The sequence below is a fragment of the Corapipo altera genome, unplaced genomic scaffold (genome assembly GCF_003945725.1).
Source record: "Corapipo altera isolate COAL_440 unplaced genomic scaffold, ASM394572v1 50, whole genome shotgun sequence".
Classification (NCBI taxonomy): Eukaryota; Metazoa; Chordata; class Aves; order Passeriformes; family Pipridae; genus Corapipo; species Corapipo altera.
Genome location: NW_020884889.1, coordinates 929,595 through 950,153, shown reverse-complemented (window position 1 = coordinate 950,153; position 20,559 = coordinate 929,595). Strand labels below are relative to the sequence as shown.

At 43.3% G+C, this 20,559-nt stretch overlaps 1 protein-coding gene across 2 annotated transcripts in view; it reads right to left on the bottom strand.

Moving 5' to 3' along the window:
- MEGF11 (multiple EGF like domains 11) overlaps positions 1–20,559 on the bottom strand; it is a 267,324-nt gene that overhangs the window by 177,497 nt on the left and 69,268 nt on the right. For both annotated transcript variants that reach the window (XM_027644120.1, XM_027644121.1), the window contains exons 5-9: positions 19,882–19,992; positions 17,734–17,855; positions 15,745–15,868; positions 13,296–13,397; positions 11,690–11,790 (exon numbers count right to left, since the gene is read on the bottom strand). In XM_027644120.1, coding sequence (XP_027499921.1) covers positions 11,690–11,790; positions 13,296–13,397; positions 15,745–15,860 — 319 coding nt within the window. In that variant the 5' untranslated portion in view covers positions 15,861–15,868; positions 17,734–17,855; positions 19,882–19,992. The remainder of the gene's footprint in view (positions 1–11,689; positions 11,791–13,295; positions 13,398–15,744; positions 15,869–17,733; positions 17,856–19,881; positions 19,993–20,559) is intronic.

Below are 20,559 nucleotides of genomic sequence, written 5' to 3'. Positions count from 1 at the left end.
GGGGTGAAGGACAGAGTTAGGAACTGGCTACAAGTGGTAAATCAGAAGCAAATATTTCCACCTCAAAAACACTGGAGGGACATCCACTGCCCTGCAGGTGAGGAAGGTGAGAACTGAGTGACAGATGGACAGGGCAGAGCTGAGGTAGGACTGTGGGAAGCTCCTCAGCTGGGGGAAGGCATTTCCAGCCCAGTGAGCCTCTCTACAGGAATTTCTCTGGTACATCCCTGTGCTTTGCTTCATGGCACAGCCACCTCTGCTTTCTTGCTGTGACTGCAGCACTCAGAGAGCCCAGCAATTTACAGGTTCCAACCCTGGCTGAGCAGCTGTTTGATTTAAGCAGAGATAGAGGGAGCACAGAAGATAATGCCAAAGAAAATCAGAAAAAAACCATTTATTGTTTGAAACATTTGTATCTGTAAATCACCCCACAATCACAGCACTTGCTTATTTTGCTACAGGTTCCACACTCAGGGCATTGAGAGAATTTCTTTGTGTACAAATTCCATCATATTGCTGTTCCAGTGAAATATTTATTTCTGCATCTGGTAGCCCTGCTACATGTCCCTGGTGCTCTGATTACTGACTTGCCCTGAATTGTGGGTCTCATGCCAAGAAAATTCTATTTTCTGACAGTAAATGACACAGCTCCACTGCTGATTGATTTTCATAGGTACAGAGTATGTGCTGTGTGATAGAGTGAGGATGGGGGCATCCAAAATGTTGTTTCTAAAAGATCAAAAGTAGACAGATGAAGCCATCTGGGCTGCAGGACACTTCTGGTTATCTTTGCTGAGCAATGCAACACTTAATAAAACTAAATTACACCGATTCTCCCAGAAAACTTTTAGTCCTGCAGCAAATTGAGTAAACTATTGATGTCTCAAACAAAATCTTTCTTCATTCCTATTCCAAAATTCATCCAGTCAATCTGACAACAATCCTTTCTTTGTTTCTCACCAAAATAGGATGAATATGGACAACTTTCTAAAGGCAAAGCTGTCCTTGAGGCCAGGCATGGGCCCCAGAGGGCCAACACATCTCAGATTTCATTTCAAATCAAGATGCAAGTGAAGGTCACCCCCATGAAACCAAGGACAGGCTCTGTTTGAAGAGCACGTTCATGTCTAAGCTGCACCGGCGGTGCTGGGGATGGAATATTTAAATGCAGGCTCCCTTCCCTTTCCTCCCATTTCAAAAGGAACCACAGCAACGTGTTTCAGAGCAGCTTTCTGAAAAGAACTGCAAAAAAGACAACACAGGAAGCAATTTTTTATGTAATTACGGGGCTGATTCTCATTTAAACTTTCTGTCACCGACTTCAGATTGCAGAAGTTCAGCTGATTTAGGATCAAGCCCAATTTCTTGATTTCTAATGTCTAGAGAAACTTTCTGCTAATGACATGTGGTAAAAGATCCTTTCCAGTTCCTGGGATCCACACTGTGGCCTGCAGATAAGATGGGAGCTGGAAATAAGACCTTTTCCCAACGTTCCCAGAAGCTCTTGAAGATGCCATCTCTTTATGACAAGGGAAATGGGACACAGCATCTGCAGTCCTTGCTCAAAAGATCATTCTGGATTATTTCAGTAATGCTTTTAAAAGGAATTATGTTTAAACTGGATGTTTCCTAAAATGTGACAGCTGGGAATGCAGGTGTGTGACAGCAAATTCCAAGGTCTACATTGAACACCAGGTTTAATTTCTTTACAAGTCTTCTTATGACATGTTTCATATATGGTTTTTTGCTTTTAATCAGAGAAAATCTCCTTATTTGACTCAATTTACATACTTACAGTGTAAGCTTTTCCAAGTAAGGCCATTTTCTAGGGGTTTTGCACATGGATTTCAGGGCATTACAGTGAGAAAAGTAAATTGTAGTATTCAGAAAGGAAAAAAATCTTGATAAAAAGAAGGAAAGCTTTGGGATTAAATAGATTGAAAATACCTCTTGACTTACTGCATCAGAGAAAGTGAGGTTTCCAAAAGTGAAACCTATGTTAGAAATACTGAGCTTAAGATAAATTATTCAAAAATGTTTTGTGATCAAATCTGCAATGGACTGAAGCTGCATGAAAAATTTCCCTGGGGAGCCTTAAAAACCCTTTATTAAAATGGAAACTATGTGCAAGAATACCCAGATCTGAAGTGGAAAGCTATAATCCTGTAACAGAGAGAAAAAAAGGAATGTCTGGATAAACAGGTTCTAAAGGAAGGATCCATGGCTGGTTAGGAGAGCTCTGACCCTGAGAATGAAGTGTTAACAGATGCTTTTCCAGCCAACATCACCTTCTGTCACTGAGAACAATCAGGGAACCACAAGGAGCACTGATGTACCCACTGACTCTACTGCAAACACAACATTTCCATGGTGGGTACTCTGGGAACCTTCAGTTCACTCCTACCACCCGTTTTACCCTCTCACATTCTTTCTTTCCCTTGCCCTGTGAAGATTTCCTGCAGATCCCCTTCCCTGTCTCCCACTCCACTGAAGTGACTCCTGCCAATGGCTCAGGAAGGTGCTTTGCCACGTAAAGCTCCAGGAGTTGGGACATCCACAGGAAAGCACAGCTCAGCGTGCCAGAGGGCAGGGATAGGTGGGATATTGGGAAGGAATTCTTCCCTGGGAGGGTGGGGAGGCCCTGGCACAGGTTGCCCAGAGCAGCTATGGCTGCCCCTGGATCCCTGGAAGTGTCCAAGGCCAGGCTGGAGCAACCTGGGATTGTGGAAGGTGTCCCTGCCCATGGCAGGGGGTGGAACTGGATGGGCTTTAAGATCCCTTCCCACCCAAACCTTTGAGATTGTATGAGCTCAATCTGCAGATCATTTATTATTGCTGGGGTGTGAACACTCCTTAGAAATGGTTTGTATCCACAGTTCTCAGCCAAGGTGAGAGATTAGGTTCAATAGGAAGAAGTTGCTTCTTTTCTAAAGTCCCACAGTGATCTGCTGCACAATTTGACATCTTAATATTTTCACACTTTGCTCTAAATGATTTATGCTTCAGAGTTGTAAGTACTTTATATTTTAACACGTGATTGCTTTCTACGAATTTTCAGGACTTCTTTCCTAACAGGTCCTGTCTGTTTGCATTAAGCCACAGAGTAACTGGCTGATTTTTATAGGCTCTCACATCTTCCTCAGAAATGGATGCAGCTGCACAAGCAATTGGAAATCCATGGAATAATTTATCTTACCACGAGACGTGGAGTACATGCCACACAAAGCCAAGTTAATTTGGAACAAAGGGAATGACAACCTCTCTGAATTCCCAGCCAGTAAAGCCACTCCCAGGTATCACCCAGCATCTGAGAAACCAGCATCAATAAACACAATGGTTTAACAGAATCATGGAATCACAGATTCTGGAAGGGAACCACAGGGATTGTTGGAGTCCAACTCCTGGCCCTGCACAGGATCACACCACGTGCCTGGAATGGTATTTCTTACATCAGGCTCACGTGGCATTCCCAGTGTGAATTCCACCAGTATTGTTAAGAGAGGGAGTGCTAAAAGGATGGGATAATTACAGACAAGCGTTCCAAAAGTTCCCAGAAAAGAAATGTACATTCTGCACAGGAAGATGCTGAAAGCACTGAACACTTTGGGCCAAATTCCACCTGCCAAAGGCTTCCAGCCACTCTCACTCCTGCGCCGGAGGAGCTGGGGAGCAGCTGAGCTGGAAGTAAGTGCACCCAGGTAGCCAAGAGCCTCCTCCTGCCTGCACAGGTTGACGGATTTTGGGCATCCAGGGCCATGCTATAAATGGCTGTGAGAGCTGAGGGGACAGAGCAAGGCCCACAAACCCCCAGCCAGCCCTGCCAGCTCATGCCAGCACCGGCTCAGCCTTTCCAAGGCTTGGAACTGAGGGAAAAACATTTGCAAAGAGTGGCTCACTCCAGCTTCCCAAGCACTCCCCTGCCACCACTGAAACTAAGAGGTGGAAAGACAAAAAAAAACCCATCAGGAGATTTCATGAGGATCATATTGATGAGTGTTTTATTAACTGCAGTGTGGCTGGATGGCCTGGGCTGCCTGGGCTGGAGTTCATTTTCCTGGTATTCCAGCTCCTGCTGAGCAGTGTGTGCACATCATTGAGGCTTTCTCTGCTCCTCACCTTGATCCACAAGTTTTCCTTCTTTTACACTCCTTTCCTCCTCTCCCATCCAAGCAGGCAAAGGGAACAGGAGTGTGGGTCTGTGAGTGAGCAGGCACTGGGGTTAACTGCATTCTGCTGCAGGCACTTCAGACGTTCTGGGGGTGATTCTGATTCATCTTTATTCACATTTTCAACCTGTAAGATGCCTAGAAATGAGGAAAGGGGTGACTGGAGCTTACACCTGGCACAGGTTGCAGTAGCTCTTTTTTTCCAGTCAAGAAGGAACCTGCCTCATAATGGAACCCTCCCAGACACCCAGAGCAAATGTGTGAACTGGGGAGGGGAACACCCAGCCAGAGGAACACAGAAAAGGAGCAGAAAAAGATGCTGTCTCAGATTTTGTATGTACATCAAAAGCTCTTTCTAAAGGCCATCTCGATTTAAGTAACTTCTTTTCCTCTCTCCAGCTCTGTCTCATTTTCTCCTGGGCTTTAAAACTTCTTTAGAGCACAAGAGAAATAAATCTATCAGTGGGAGAGGGATGTAAAGGAGTGGTTAAGAAAGCAATTTGGGGGTTGGAACAAGCTGATCTTTAAGGTCCCTTCCAACCCAAACGATTCTGTGATTCTCACTTCACTTTTAAACCTGTTTAATTTCACACATCTGTCTTCTTTCTGCCCCTATTGATTCAATAAGTCAACCCAGCTCACCACATGCCTGGACTACTCATGGACTAAAACTCTTTTGGAGGGAAAGATCTTGTGGAATTTTGTGTTTCCATAATTGTACAAATGGTAAATGGCCTGTATGTCCATGCCCTCAAAAACAGTCTTCTGTGGGATGCACAGGGCCTTGTTTTCACCAGGCAGTGGATCCCAGCAGATCAGAAGGACTGAGCCCCAAAGCCATCATGGAACAGCACCAGTGCCCTCCAGGCCACAGGAGATCAGGGCAGGAACCACCCTGAGGGGCATCCCAGCAGCAGGAGGGTTTGCAAGGGCCCTGGGACACTAAGGAAGATGTGGAAGTGAGGATGAAGTGACTGAAGATGCCCAGCCAGACCTGGTGGATCTGACTCACAGCAGCTGGGCCCAGTCTGACTTTGCCAGGAGTGGGCAAGTGAATGGAGCGAACCTTGCATGGTTCTCCTTGAATTCAACAGAGAGGGACATCTATGGTTCTTGGGCCTTTTTTTCTGACCCTGCTGAAGCTTCCAGCCATCCAGGCCATTAGCAGGAATACTGTGAGTACTCTGGATCCAGGGCCTCCTTCTGTGTCTACATTCCCAGTGTGCTTTTATACTGATCCAACTGACACTGCCCAAAGCAGCCAGAAAAGCTTTTTTCTGCTACACTAGGAACAGTCTAAACCTTTTTCCAACTATAATGCCTGCATAATTTTTCGTCTGATATTTATTAAGCCCCCTGAGACATTATATAGCTTCAGCATACCCTCCATTTTGACTTTGTGCTATTCTCATTCCTTTTTACGAATATTTTGTTTCTCCTTCTTCTCCTGCACTTGCTTCCAGGAATCCTTCCCTTATTTCACTCCTGCTCCTCACCAGCATCTTTGCAAACCCATCAGCACCCAAACACTGACTGCAAATATAAAATGAGGGATGGGAGATGAGAACTGGCTGCTTCACCTTCCCATCAAAGAGGTCTCTGCAGTATCTTTAGGCTGAATATTCAACCGGTGGCTTCACTTAGTGCCACAAAATGAACTGACCTGCTTTTCAGAGGGTCCCCCTCTCCCTGCCCACACACACCTGCCTTCCAAAATGCTCAGCATGAGCAAGCAGTAGCCTGTTCCTGCTCAGTTTTACACTGGAACACAGTATCCAAATAATTTTCCCCATGTTCTTCACTGGGAAAAGATGTATGCAGTCATCTCTGGGACACAGAAAAGGAGACATTTCAAAGCTGGCATTTTGATTCTATAATTTATAACTATAGGAAGAATGGCCTTCCACACCATTTTCCTGCTCTCATACATCCCAAATCAGACAGAGAAAAAGGATGTCCCCTGATAGGAAGTATCTGTGTCCTGCTACAGCATTTCCCTTCATTTTAGGTTGCATTATTGATGTACAGTACTCGGTACCTGAATAATGGAACAGTGAGGCTCTCACAGAAAGCACCAGCACCAGCTTTAATGTGTCTATAAAGATAAGAAAAATGTATTTCCAAAGTCCAGCAGCTTTCAAACAATGTATTTTCAAGTTCCAGGAACGCTCACCACGAGGAATTCAGAACTGAGGCGAGAAGGGGACAGCGTTCCTTCTAAAATGTTAATGAGCTGCTGCCTTATAAAGTGAAAATAACCAACAAATCTGACACATGGACAAACATTATGAATATTCAGGAAGTTGCAGCCCCTGATTCAACGTTTTCTAGGAGTGTACAAGTTTTGCACTGATCACAGGAGACATTATTTTTCCTTCCATCAGGAGCACACTCGGCTGGGGTTGGTGTGGTGCTGCAGCATATGCACGGAATTGCAGGGACTGTAATTCATCCAGATGGCAGGAAGCTCTGGAATTGTTACTCCTATGGTACAGATGTTTAACAATCCAGCCATATGGCTCCAATAAGGCAGCCTTGTCAAAGATTACAAAAACTCCACTAGACACACAGCCCTGTAAATGGGAGTGCAGTCCTGAGGTAAGAATGTTCATATGGCTGCACTATAAAAGGATCCATCACACTGGGAAGTTGGCATGGCTATTGGAATTACAGAATTTAGGAAACATTATTTAAAATCCTGAAAACAATCCGGTCCCAAATTTGCATAATTCCCTCCAGTCACCTACTAAAAGCACATTCCTCATTTGGTTTTGAAATTCATTAAAGGTGAGCTTACAAAATGGGTAAATAAATACATCCAAACAGAATAAATACATACAAACATAATTAATATATCCAAGCATAATTAATATATACCAACATACTAATGCCCCCAACCCCTGGCCTGAGTGAAACACCTCTGTAGGTGACACAGATTCAACCAGTGGGACCAACAATTCCTCTGCAAAAGGATTTGTCAAAGTCAAGGGGCCCTGCTGGTGCTTGTGGCAACTGTGATGTGGAAAGCTGAGTGTTGAGAAACAATCTGAGATCAATAACAACTTGGCCAAGAGAGGAAAGAACCATGAAATGGTCAATCCATAACTCTACTGGATTTTGGCAGGTTTGAATGACAGACAAATGGCAGCAAATCAGATTGTTAAATCACTAATCCTGTCATTATTGCATCCTGTCACATTGCATAGATTTAGACATTAGAAAAAGAGTGCAAGGTAGGAAAGTGGAAAAAAAACCACTTAAAAGCTCAAATAGCCCAAGTTTGTGTTTTGTGGCTGGGTTTTTCTGCCCCGGGTCAGCTGTCAGGAGCTGCTGTTTGCAGCCCCAGCTGATGCTCAGGTCTCTGACCCTTTGTTACCCAGAAGAAACATCCCTTCTGTATAAATCTGTTGTGCAAGAATAAGATGAAAATGGACAGACTGAACAAAGCCTTGGTCTCTCAGACAAAGATGCCTCCACTTAGCACACAGGGCATCTTTCCACCTGACATATTCTTAAAGGCAACTATTCAATTACCATCTCCTCACAGGGTAAAAAGCATGGAAAAGCCATGGAATATTCCTTTTTTTTTTTTTTTTTTTCTGAGCAGCACGGTATTCAGAGATGTTTTATCTACCACAGATACTAATCTAGGCAATATAATTTTAAAACATCCTTACGAAAAACCTTGAAGGGCACTTGAACCCTGTGGTTGTTTAAAAAAAGATTTTCTGCAGTTTATGCATTTGCTCTGCCAAAAGCTTACCTTAGCATACAAAGTACAGTAAATCATCCCTGCTCTGATTTACTGCCCACACTGGGCTGTTTGTTTGCAGGGACAGCTCAGGGAAAAGCTCTGTCGAGTCTAAGAACATTCAGAGAAGGGGAATCGTTTTGCAAAGCTCCCACTGTGGCAACAACCTTTCCTAAGAGATCAGGGGAGGGAGGAAAAATGCAGGTGGGCATTTGCAGCATTTTTCAGGTGGGTTTTTTTTCAATACCGTTGCAACCCAAAAATATTCCAAGCCCTTTGGAGGCACAACTTCATACCCCAAAACTGTTTAGCCTCAGTGCTAAAGGGCTGGCCAAGTGAAATTATTGGACTTTGGGCCTGAATTCCACATTTTATGGGGCAGCAGAATAAACAGATCCCAAAAAGGCAAAGGAGACAGCAGAGAAGTGGCAGAGAAAGAAGCTCTGGGTCAACTTGGTTATTTAGAACTGAGCACAGATTTTATTAGACCTAATCCATTTGGTAAGTCCCAACAGGAGGACAAAGATAAAGCCATATATCTGACATTCCTTTAAAAATGAGTAAATGAGAAGGGAAAAGATCAAAACAGTAGCTGAAAGCCTTCACTCCTGCTTTAAAACCCAAGAAACAGTCATTAATAGAGATTTAAACTCAGCCTTCTCTAGTCTAAACATGTCACTGTTAATTACAAAGCTATTTAACTTTTGCGAGAAATAAAGACTGCTATTAATGAAAGAAGAACCAATTAGCCTTTAATCTACACACTGTTTTTTAATCAAACTTTCTTTTGATCATCAGGCTCACTGCAGGATGTTTCCCTCCTCCCCATGTTGTCGTGGCTTCCAAGGTTGCTAATGGAAGAGATTTTAAAGGGCTGCCTGATGGGGAGAACCTTCTCTGCAGGGCTGGAGCTTCCCTTCCCTCCCTCCCTGCCAGGGACAGCACAGCAAAGTGGAATTCTGTGTCCTGACTCCTCTTGGAGCAGCTGGAAGTAAAGGAGCAGCACTGAATGTGTCTGGAGGAACGTGGGATGGGAGAACAAGGAAACAGCAGAAAATTCCAGAGTAAAGAAAAGAACTGGGAAAGGGAAGGAAAAAGGCAAAAGCAGGGAGGTGCCTCCAGGAATGAAAATGGAATTCAGTGCAGACTGCAAAGAATGATGAATGAGAGAATTTGCTTGTTGGCACAGGAATGTATTGTGGCAAAACAAAACAAAACAAAACAAATGGGATCAGGGCTCCGTGTGTTCCAAACAAATGGGGTGACACAAAAAGGATCCCATCAGCTAAATATTGCTGTGCCTCCAAACTGTTGCTTGTGGGCTCAGAGAGTTTCAAGGAGGTTTTCTGTCTGTTTTGGGGTGGGTTTTTTTTTTGCTCTGTGGTATCAAAACAATGAGACCAAGTCTCTGGGATCCATCAGGATGGAGAACTTCTCCCTTGACACCATTTCTCCCTCAGCTGCACTTGCTGCTCCCATCTGCAGGCAGGAGAGATGGAGGATGTCCCTGGGGCAGGAATTGTGCAGTGCTGACCATGCAGATAATGAAACACAAGGCCCTGAGTGGTGCACATGTAAACAGCAGAGAAAATGTCACTATTATCTGCTCTGTGTCAAACATGAAGCTCCTGCTCTGCCCAGATACCTCCTGCCTGCTCTGCATTAGCAAAACTTTGGTGTCTGCTGCTCTTTCTCCACCACAGAAAGACAAAATTTACCTGGCAGCAGCAGGACACTGACTATTAATACCAACAGTAAAAAAAAAAAACCACTTTAAAATAAACATTAATGCCCTCAAATAATCAGAATCCTCAAGTAACAAACCTCTGCAGTGATTTATTGTTGCAAGCAGTATGGCAATTAAAAAATAAAAAAAAAAATAGAAATCAATAGATGGCAGAGAGAAAAGTCATAATAAATATGTTCTGTGCCAGACAGGATTCTGAGTCACGGAATTCTAGACTGTTATTAATAAAAGTACGTGGAACAACTGCTGAAATGGTATTGACACCTCAGTATTTAGAGCTAAGTACATACTCAACACAGGGAGGATTTCACCAAAGACAATGGGTTACTACAGATGTTTTTCAGGACTTGAGTACCAGCACTTTGCACTTCAAAAGAGCAAATTATTACTCTTTCTGTAAAATAATTCCAGTGCCTTATCTCAAAAAGCTGGTGATTTTTCACAGTCCAAAGCCCCTTTAATGTAACTGTTTGGTATAAAGGTCATTTAAAATGAGATAAGGGTCCATCCATGTTTTTGAGCTGCTCATATATTACAATGTAAGTCCAACACAGGAACTCAGATAAAAACATCAACAGATATAGAAAGAAGCAGCTGCAAAGCACAAGGTCAAGATATTTAAACATAGCTGAATAGTTGTATCATTTTCATATTTAAATTATCCCATGGCATTCTAAATCTGACAATAAAAATTGGATTCTGATGCTGATCAAAACCCCTTTGTGTTTTTCTTGTGTTATAATCCCACAACACAAGATCTGGACAAGAAATCCCAGCTCCACTCTCCTTTTGAGCAAAGTGTGGTACATGCAGAACACTCAGAAAGCTGCAATACTGAAAACATGTGGCATTTTAACTAACAGACTAATTGCTGAAAGATCCATTTAGATTTTTGTCCCCCTCAAACTGGCCTAACACACTCCAGAGTTTTTTATTTAACTCACACAGTGTGGTTGGGACAAAGATCTTCAGAGTTTTGAGAAGCTTTAAAAAGTTAAATTATTGACAGGAACCATGGAAAACCAGTGAGATTTTAACTGTTCTTACCTGAGCAAGAAGTTTCAAAGGTAAGAGGCAGAAACTTTACACTGCTGCTGCTTAAACTGTGCCATAGTTTATTCCTCAGTGTTCTCAGTTCCCCTAATTTAACATTAGTGAATGCTTGCATTAATTACTCCCCAAAGTAAGCTCAGGTTCAGGAAAGCACTGAGGAACTTCATTAACTCCCTCCCCAGTGATTTCAGCAAAATCTTACTCAGGCACTTCAAATGCATGTACCTGAGATGACCTGAAATAATGGGGATCTGCAATTCTGACTGAAACCAGGGGGACCTGGAGGGTCTGAAAATCAGCCCTTAACAGAGTCACAGAATCAACTGGGCTGGAAAACTCCTCTGAGGTCATCAAGTCCAACTTTTGACCCAACACCACCTTGTCACCCAGACCATGGCACTGATGCCACATCCAGTCTGTCCTTAAACACCTCCAGGGATGGTGAGTCCACCCCCTCCCTGGGCAGCCCATTCCAATGGCTGAGCACTCTCTCTGTAAAGAATTTCTTCCTGATGTCCAACCTAAACCTCCCCTGGCACATCTCAAGACTGTGCCCTTGTGTCCTACTACTGATTCCTGGGAGCAGAGCCTGACCCCCACTTGGCTCCAACCTCCTGTCAGGGAGTTGTAGAGTGATGAGGTCTCACCTGAGCCTCCTCCTCTCCAGGTTGAGCCCCCCCAGCTCCCTCAGCTGCTCCTCACAGCACTTGTGCTCCAGTCCCTTCCCCAGCTCTGTTGCCCTTCTCTGGACCTGCTCCAGCCCCTCCATGTCCCTCCTGAACTGAGGGCCCAGAACTGGACACAGCACTCCAGGGGGGCCTCACCAGTGCTGAGTCCAGGGGCAGAATCACCTCCCTGCTCCTGCTGCCACACTGTTGCTGCTGCAGGCCAGGATGGCAGTGATACACCCTCAATTTGCCCCCAGCCCCTCCCCAGGTCCCCGTGGCTGTGCCCTCAGGGCTCTGTACATACGGATGCAGTAGTCTCCACTCTCGTAGTAGCCCGGGCAGCACTGGGATCTCCGCCGGTACATCGTCCTCAGCCCCCTCCGATAGGCGGTTTTATAACTGATCCTAAATCACAGGACACAAAGCCATTTGACACCACTGAAAATCGATGCCTCCCCTCACAATTATATTTGTGTTAAATTATGGTAAGGAGAGCATTCGATAATTGTTTTTTAACGCGCCAAGGCTTTTGATATTAAAAGCCACGATAAAAAAAGGAATCGATGCTTGTTTGGAAACTTGAAATATAACTTGTGTTATGAACACGGTGCTCGTGACACTCAATCACTGGAGCCCTTCCTAGGGCTGCTGCTTCCTTAAAACATTTCCCCAGCCCTACTGAAAGGGCAAGGAGCTTCCTGGAGAATAAATGATTTATTTCTGCACGTCAGCCAGGTCAGCTCTCATCGATGGAATGAACGGGATCTCCTGCAGATCCCACCGTGGCAGCTGCTACAACAAAATCACCACGGTGGGAACTGCTCTCAGGACACACCTTGGCAAGTTAACCCCAAGTGATTTCTTCCTGCTTGCCAACCCTTCCAAGGAACTCGGGGCCTTGCAAAGTGACACTATAGTCCCAGTTCAGTATTTAAAGCTCCTTTTCCCCACCACAACTGCTGCAGTCCCCAGAAATTAAAAGGTGTGAAGCATTCTGTAGGTTTTCCACGCTGATTCACAGCATTAGCAGTGATCCCGCATTACAAAAGTTATATTTAAACTGCATATTTTACAGCAAACATTTCAAAACAGCTTTGCTCCTGTTAGTTTATGGAAATTACCTAAATTGAACAAAGCCTATTGTCCCCCGTGTTAGATAAACTGATGGAATTCACTCTGCTGCATTCCAATCTCTACAATGCCCCAGAAAGTTCTGCAGCCTTGTTCAGTTTTAAACACTGTAACACAGAAGCTCCAAGCCCACAGTCAGTGGGAAGGTGCTGAAGAGCCCATTTGTAACTGAATGCATGAAAGTTGAGACCAACTGGTTTCCAAAACTCCCTTGAAATATTAGTGCATGTTTATCAGGATACTTTGGAATCAGAATGGATGTAACACTGATATCCTGCAGCCTCAGAAAAAAATAACTCTTTGGTATCATTCTTCAATCAGTGCTAGAAATGGATCCATCCTCATTTTAGCTGATTTTCAGTGCAGATTTGGGTGCAGGATTTCAGATGTGGATCCCTTTTTAATTACCACTAATCCTCAAATGCCTGATCCTTCACAGTTTAGGAGGTGCAGTGAAATTCCCCCCACAAACCTGGACATACACTGACCACTTGGAAAAGAGAGTTTGGTCAGGTGATAAACACTTCCAATCCCTTGGCAGGGCCAGTGGCAAGGAGAAATACTCCTGGGTGGCCCCAGGAGGGACTGACTACCACTGATTTCACCCAAATTTCATGCACAAATCTCTTTGGAATTCTAAACACCCCGCACTGAACCCCATCTTTCTGTTCGTATGGAGTAGAGCACCACCAACATTTGGATAAATAAGAGGGATGTGAGGAGATAAAAAGGGGCAAAATGACCCTCCAATGTCTGAATTTCTGGGGATCAGCTCTTACCTGTGTCTGGTGCACTTGAACCAGTTGAGGATGTCTGTGCATCGTGTGTAATAGATCTGATCAAAGGGGTGAGCATAAGACTCCTGCACTGTCACAGCATAGCTGGAAAAGGACACAGAAAGAAAGTTTCAGTGCCCTGGATATGCTGCTCACCAAGCTTCAGTGGGAAAAATAATTACATCAATAATCTTAGAAACTTTGGTCGTTATCAAAGAGCACAAAAGGGCTTCCTTCAACTACAGCTCTTCCTGAAAAGTTTGGAAGTGGAAACTGGTATCAATAGGAGCAATGAAACCAGTTTCTTTTCCCCTTTTGGAAAAGAAACAAATGGTACTAAAATTCATGGAAGTTTAGAAAGTGAAAAGTGCATTTGGTTAATTTATTAGTGCAAATTTTGAAGGAGAGAAAAGCATCGTGTTTTTAGAATGTCTCAGTTGCCTTCCTGCCTGGAAGTTAATTTTTTTCTTGTGTTCCCCACAGCAATAAGGGCTCACATTCCCTCAGCACTCTGCCAGCAGGATGGGATGCTCCCACGTCATTTTGTGATGAAGCAGCACCATTACTTCAAATATTGGGTTCACCAATCAAATGAAATGATCAGCAAAAAGCAGAAGAGTGTTTATTTTTGTGCTGCACAAATTTACGCCTTTTAATTTGTAGCAGAAATAACCTCAGAATTACCTGCAAACTGCCACAAGAGGTAAGTGGTGTCTAGATTTGGAACACTGGGACAGAGGGTTGGAATGGGATCACCTCCCCTTGTGCAAATGAAGGGATATGGAGGAAAACTGGGCAATTTGACTGGAAATGACAGAGCTCCAACAACACTAAGAACTCAGCAACCTCCACCCCAAAACACCAGTCAGTCATGCAACAGGTTCTATGCTAATTCCTGTGATTGTACTGGCAGTGTTTGGGCCTCTCAAGTGACACAGGAACCCAAACCTCCTGGAGCTGTGTCAGTCCTTCCAGAGCCTTGTTCTGCCCCACAGGGAGGGTGTGCCCTGCCCAGGGCACTCACGTGCCAGGGGCAGATCTGCAAACAAGCCCCAATTTATCAGGGCCCCAATGGACACTGAAGTCCTGCCAGGCAGGGCCAGAACCCAGGAATTAGATCCTCATTATATTGATTGTCTTAATCCTCCGAGTGATTTCCTTCTCCCCTGCTGATGTGGTTAAACCCTGTGAGGCTGCACCCAAAACATTTGCTTGGAGGGTCTGATGGGCTTGAAATCGAAGACTGGGCTGTTCCTGCCCTGCTTGTCCTGTCCCTTCTTGACAAGCCAAACCCAGATGTTCCTTTGCCCTCTATCACAGGTTTGACAACAATGTTTTTACTTCTTTAATACCAAAAAAGTAAAATCATTACATTGCTCCTTAATAATGTAAAACACTCACAAATCTTGATTATTATTTCACAATCCCGTTTATTATCCAGCAACAGCCCTAACAATCTTTTTCCCTTTGATTTATTAACATCTAACTAACAAAGTCATCTTGGTCAGTACAACCAATCAATTTTGGTATTTAATTTTTGTTTCTCCTTGATTGGGTCTCGAGGTTGCTGACTTTCTTCAGACAAAATCAATATTTTATTCCTGTGCTCTGCATGCACTTCACCTCCCCACACAGACTGCAAATCCCTTCTCCTTCCCGGCCTTTCCTTTGCACTTGCATTACCTGCAAACAGTTAATTCCCTAATTAAGGCCTCAAAACCCAGTGTCATTAAAATATGATTCTATTTTTGCTCTTGTGAAGGGGTTTATTTGGCTGAAGTGTACAGCAGTGTGGGATTAACAGAAGTGGAAATTTAGCAAGTTAAACAAGTGCAGGACCTCTGGCCTCTGCAAAGAGCCCCTGCATGAAGGTGAACCCCAGCACAGCTTGGGGGTGTCTCTGTGCTCACAGGAACTGTCCTGCTCAGAGCCACTTTTAGGACACTGGAACAATGGAGAGAACAAGAATTACCTGTAAGGGCCTTTCATGCTCAGGCCTTTCATGCACTTTTTGATGCTGACACAGATTTGGAAGGCAGGGCCACAAAGTTCAGGCCATGCAGAAACAGCCCCAGTGTTGCAGCAGAAAGGACTTCAAACTTAGTCCAAATCTAAGTTTTGCTCAACAACAACCAGACAGAAGCAGGACAGAACAAGGTCAGCATTTCTGTAGGTCTCTCCATGATAAATGCAAACAATTCTGTGACTCCTCCAGCTCAAACTCTGGAGGAGCTTCCCAAAGGACACAACACAGGGATCCATGTTCTATAGCTGGAGCTTTAGAACAGTTCTTTGGGATGCTCCAAAACCTCCAAGGCACTCAAAAGTACAATTCCTGTAAAGCAAATCCGTGTTCTTTTCTGAGACAAGGTGGTGTTTAGCAAAGTGTGGCTCTCAGTTTGCCTTTGAAATGGTCAGCAAAAAAAATAAAAATTGCCAGGTGACACCTTACCTTTCCCAATGACTACAAACATTTGGATCATCTGGATTTAGGGACAGAGTAGTTTTCAGTAGAAAAGTCAGGATAAGCCCTTTTAGAATCCACTGGAGCAGTGTAAGTGCCACCATTGTTGTACCTAGATGGAAAAAAAGAAAGTAGAGCCATTAAAGCCAATTTTGAAAACAACATCCTTCTCAAGCCTTTTCCTCTTTACTTTTGTGCAAATCCAAATCCTGGGGAGTTATTCACAAACTGAAACACTTGAAAGAGCAATCGACTAAAAAATATCATTTTTACAAAGTTCAAATCCATTCTAAAAGGAATTTATACATTTCAACCTAAAAAACCCAATGAATTTGATGATCCAGCTACCCAAGGTATTGACAGCCCCAATGATTCCTCCAAAGAACCTTTCTGATACTGATTGTTTTTATGACTGGCTGTCTGTGCTGACAAATAAATCACTGAGGTATAAAACAATCTGTTCTTCCATCGAGCTATAGGCAAGTGGAAGAACACCCAAATGCCCCCTTTGATTTATTTAAATGGGGTTTACAGGTGTCAATAGAACAGGCTGGGGCTGAGAAATGATTATTGCATGAAGGAAGGAAAATCAATGCACTTTTCAGGTCTTAGATGGGGAATCACTTAAAATTACAGAGGTCAATGCATTGGGGCCCATTATGCAGAACACTGAACATGAATTAAAAATATTTGCATTGAAGCTGAAAAGACATTGTATCAAATTCATTAGGTGTGGTCTCTTCATCATCTTACTGTTCATCTGGTAAATGTACTGACTCACACCTGCTTGGGGCTTTGAAACCAAAATTGTGGTGTTTGCCCAGAAGTCCCCAATTACTTCAGTCAAAAAACACAAAATACATAGGAAATACAGAGTTGCTTTTAAATGTGATAGCATCAGAGGTGTTAATCTGTAAAACATTCAGTCAGGAAAAAGTATTTTTAAATATCCACTTCAGGCATTTAATGTGGACACATAATTCACCATTCAAATCAGAAGTCCTAGAAATTACTCCTGGCAAGGAGACTGCCCTAAAAATAGTCTGAATGTTCATATGATCATCAAAAAAACACATGGCTCATTGCCTCGTGGTCCTGAGCAGCCCAGGGATGTGAAGAGGTTTGCTCTGCAGGGCACTGATATACAGCCCAGCAGAAAGAGGCCATCACAAAGCAGAATGAAGAGCCAGGAAAGCTGCTCTGAAATTACCTCCTGACTCAAAGCCTTCTTAGCCACCTCAAGGACACCCGTTGTGAATTTGGAGTCAAAATCCCAGTGGGAGCAATAGTTCATCCTTTAAATTATTCCTCGAGCTCTGCTAAACCCAGAGATAGGTCTTAAGCCATGTAAGTCATATTAATGTTAATTAACATGATTTAATGTTAATGTTCCTCATGAAGTGGATTTAAGTCCAGCAGTGACCATTCTTTACCTGAGGGCTCTTCCAAAGCCCCACTGGAACAATGCAAAAGCTCCCTCTGGAAATCCAGAGGGCTGACGAGGCAAGAGGGTGTTTATGGAAAAGCCATTCCCCCCCTCTGCCCTAGGAACTGCTCCTCCATGGAGAAAAAGTGTCCTGAAGTGCCCATGGGACACAAGTCCACCAACCCAATGTTCAAACACTCGGAGTTGTTGGAGAGCAGAGCTGAACTTTCTCCGAGCAAAACAGGGATCAATGGACCCAAGGATGAGGTTCCTCCAGCTCAGAGACAACCCTGTAACACAAATATCATCCAAAGATCCCTTTAACTATCCCACTGCCACCATGTGAGTCATGCCAAAGTGCAGGGGACAGGTTTTCCTGAGCACTGTATTTATAGGTTTGAATTGACCCCCTTTGTTCCTTCTCCACGGCTTTGGGACAGCCAGGACTGAGCAAATGGGGGAGAGAAGAGTTCACTTCAAGACAACCCTGCTCAAGCAAAAGCAAACCTTCAGAGAGGGGGGTTTAAATCAAAACTCAGCTCTGTGCTCACCTTAACTCCTTGAGAGCCTCAGCAGCCTGGGTTGGGGCTGAATTAATTACAGGAGGAAAGACAACCTGACTGGGAACAGGGAATTTATCGCCCACTCGTCACCTTCCATCAGTTATCAGCAACTGAAAGGTAAATAATAATTAATTCCAAGTAGAAATCAAACTTCTCCCCCACTTTAATTTCTTCTCCTTCAGTAGCAACTGAAGGTAGTGCCCTTGAGTCCAGGAGAAAGCAAACTTTCCAGAAAGATTTGCTTATAATCCACTGGATGCTGAGAAAGATGCTCTTAAGACCCTCCATTCCTGCTGGAAATTACTGGCTTTTTATATTCAATTTTATATAACCTTCATATTAAAGTACTCCCTAAAAAAATACAAATAAATGAGAATAGAGTCCTGCTGCGTCACTCACTCTGAAGAGAATGAGACCTCTCACATTTCACTAAAGCAGCCACATATTTGAATTCTGTAGTTCTCAGAGACCTCAATTTGTTCTTAAGAAAATGATGTGTCAGTTTAGTTTTTAAATCAAACAAACACCACAGAATTATTTATAAGCCTTAATAGCACCTGGCATATTTTTCTGCAATGTATTTGAAAGAGGTTCTAAATTGTTTTCTGAACTTTTAATGCTAATGCCATTTTATTATCTGTTTGTAAGGGAGCTGCTTTGTGCCAATAATTTCCTAAATTTGTAAGTCAGATCATAGATCAGAACCATCCAACTCCCCAAATCCAGCAGAACCTCATTCATCTCAAGTGTCTCTTTTTGTACCTCAGATGAAATATTTCACTTTGATCACCGTTAATAGAAAAGCCCTCACACCAAAATGGAATGGTTGCTATTACAAGAGTCAGAATAAAACTCTAAAAATAGGAGCACATTTATTAAAAACCAACATCAAAAAAGAGCCCAGTAATGACACCTAATAGTGGGTTTGCAGCTTGCCTTGCTCACCACAGCACACACTGAATTCCTGCCCTGGGTCATGTTCTCCAAGGAGGAGCATCAACCAGCCTTCCAGGGGGACAATTCCTGGAATGTCATTAAAGATACAGCCAAATTATATCCATATTTCCAGGGCCTGCCCCTCTCCCAGGACAGGCAATCAGCATAATTGACACAAAGGTCCTCTGTGCAATCCCCACGCGGACTCTGAATTCATGTCTCTCCAGGGTTGATTTTTCTTTTCAGGAGTGAAAGGAGCCAATTTAGGTACAATTTAGCAAGAAAGAGAGTCTTTCAATCCAAAATATAACCTGGTGTTCTTTCACAAGTGTCTCACTCGCTGTTAATTAGAACTCATCAGGTATCTGGTGCTCATTAAGGCCATTTTCTCATACCTGGCTCCTTTCTGAATAAATGTCAGTATTTCACTTACAGTACTGATACAGGTCACTGGTTCCATCACAGAAAAAAAGCCTCAAATCTTAACTATAGGAAATCTTGTAGGTGGCAAATCATTAATTCATTTGTCTATGGAGTCACTTTACAAACACTTTTGTTGAGGAAACTCTGCTGGGGTTTGCAAAGACACCAGGAGATGCAGATGATCCTTTAAATTAGACAACAATGTGGCCCATGTGCAAAGAAAATAAGACCTCAAAGAATCCTTGCTGGGTGAAATAAATAACCTATAAAGGTTTTTCTGGGTGTTGAGGACCTGGTTTTGGTCACATTCTTATGCACTTTAAGTGGCTGAGGGGAGAAAAAGCAAACCAAAACCACAGGTTGAATTTCTCCTCTGCTTCCCCGGCTGACAGGCTGGAAAATCCAACTAAAATGACCATCAGAGACTTTCCTGTTCAGGGCCAGAGGTGGTGAAACATTTCATTTTGACATCTCTGTCATAAAATATTTCATAACGTGACTTTGACATGAAATTCAGAGTTTCCAGTCCATGACAGAGTTCTAAATTGAAAGCTTTTCTCTCAATTTGGGGTGAATTGAGCTCTAAGCCAGGCAGAAAACCCTAATTTGATGTCCAGCTGTAAACAGGGAAAACATTTACAGAAGTGGCTTTCACTAGCAGGCAATGTTCTTAAATCCTGGTGTGCTTTTGAAGATGTTTAAATGTCCATGCAGCCAATTAACCTTGCCAGAATTTTTCCCACCATTTTCCAAGTGATGTCATGTTAAAAGTCTTACCTCAAAGGGCTAAAAATTCCCAGTGGATCCTGTTTTTACTCCTCCCAGCCCATGGAGACACCCAGTACGTTCCCAGGATAGCAGGGGAAAGCTCCTGGATGCTGCTTGGCCCTGGGAACCATGAATTAGGAAAACACTGGTCAGAGGGAGCGTGTTTGGGGGAGTGGGAACAAATCAAGGCAGAAGGGAAATAAATCCTTGCAAATAATTAGATATCCCAACATAATTGTGCCATATCACACCCAATACCATTATCCTGCTTCCAGGCAAAGTGACCAGGAAAGGATTTAAGAACAAATATCCCTTTTACACCCTCCCAGCCTCCAGAAATTTGTTTCCTTATCATTTCCCACAACATTTTGTTTACATAAGGACTTTTCCTTATGTAACATCCCAACAAGAAAGTTTCATTTCTTTCAAAAGCCTTCTGGAAATTTAACAGCATCTTCTTGATCCACATATTTCCTTCAAAGAGCTTCAACAACTCATGAAGCCTTTACAAAGCCACGTTGATTCTTCATAAACGTGTTATATTTATCCAGATAAATCATTTTCTGTGCTGAATTACAGTTTCTACCAAATGTGCACCAAAATTAAAATGGGTGCTAGTATTTGGGTGTGAGCAATGGAGGAAAACGCAAGAGAATAGTTAAGCCAGGAAACAAAAAGTTGGATTTC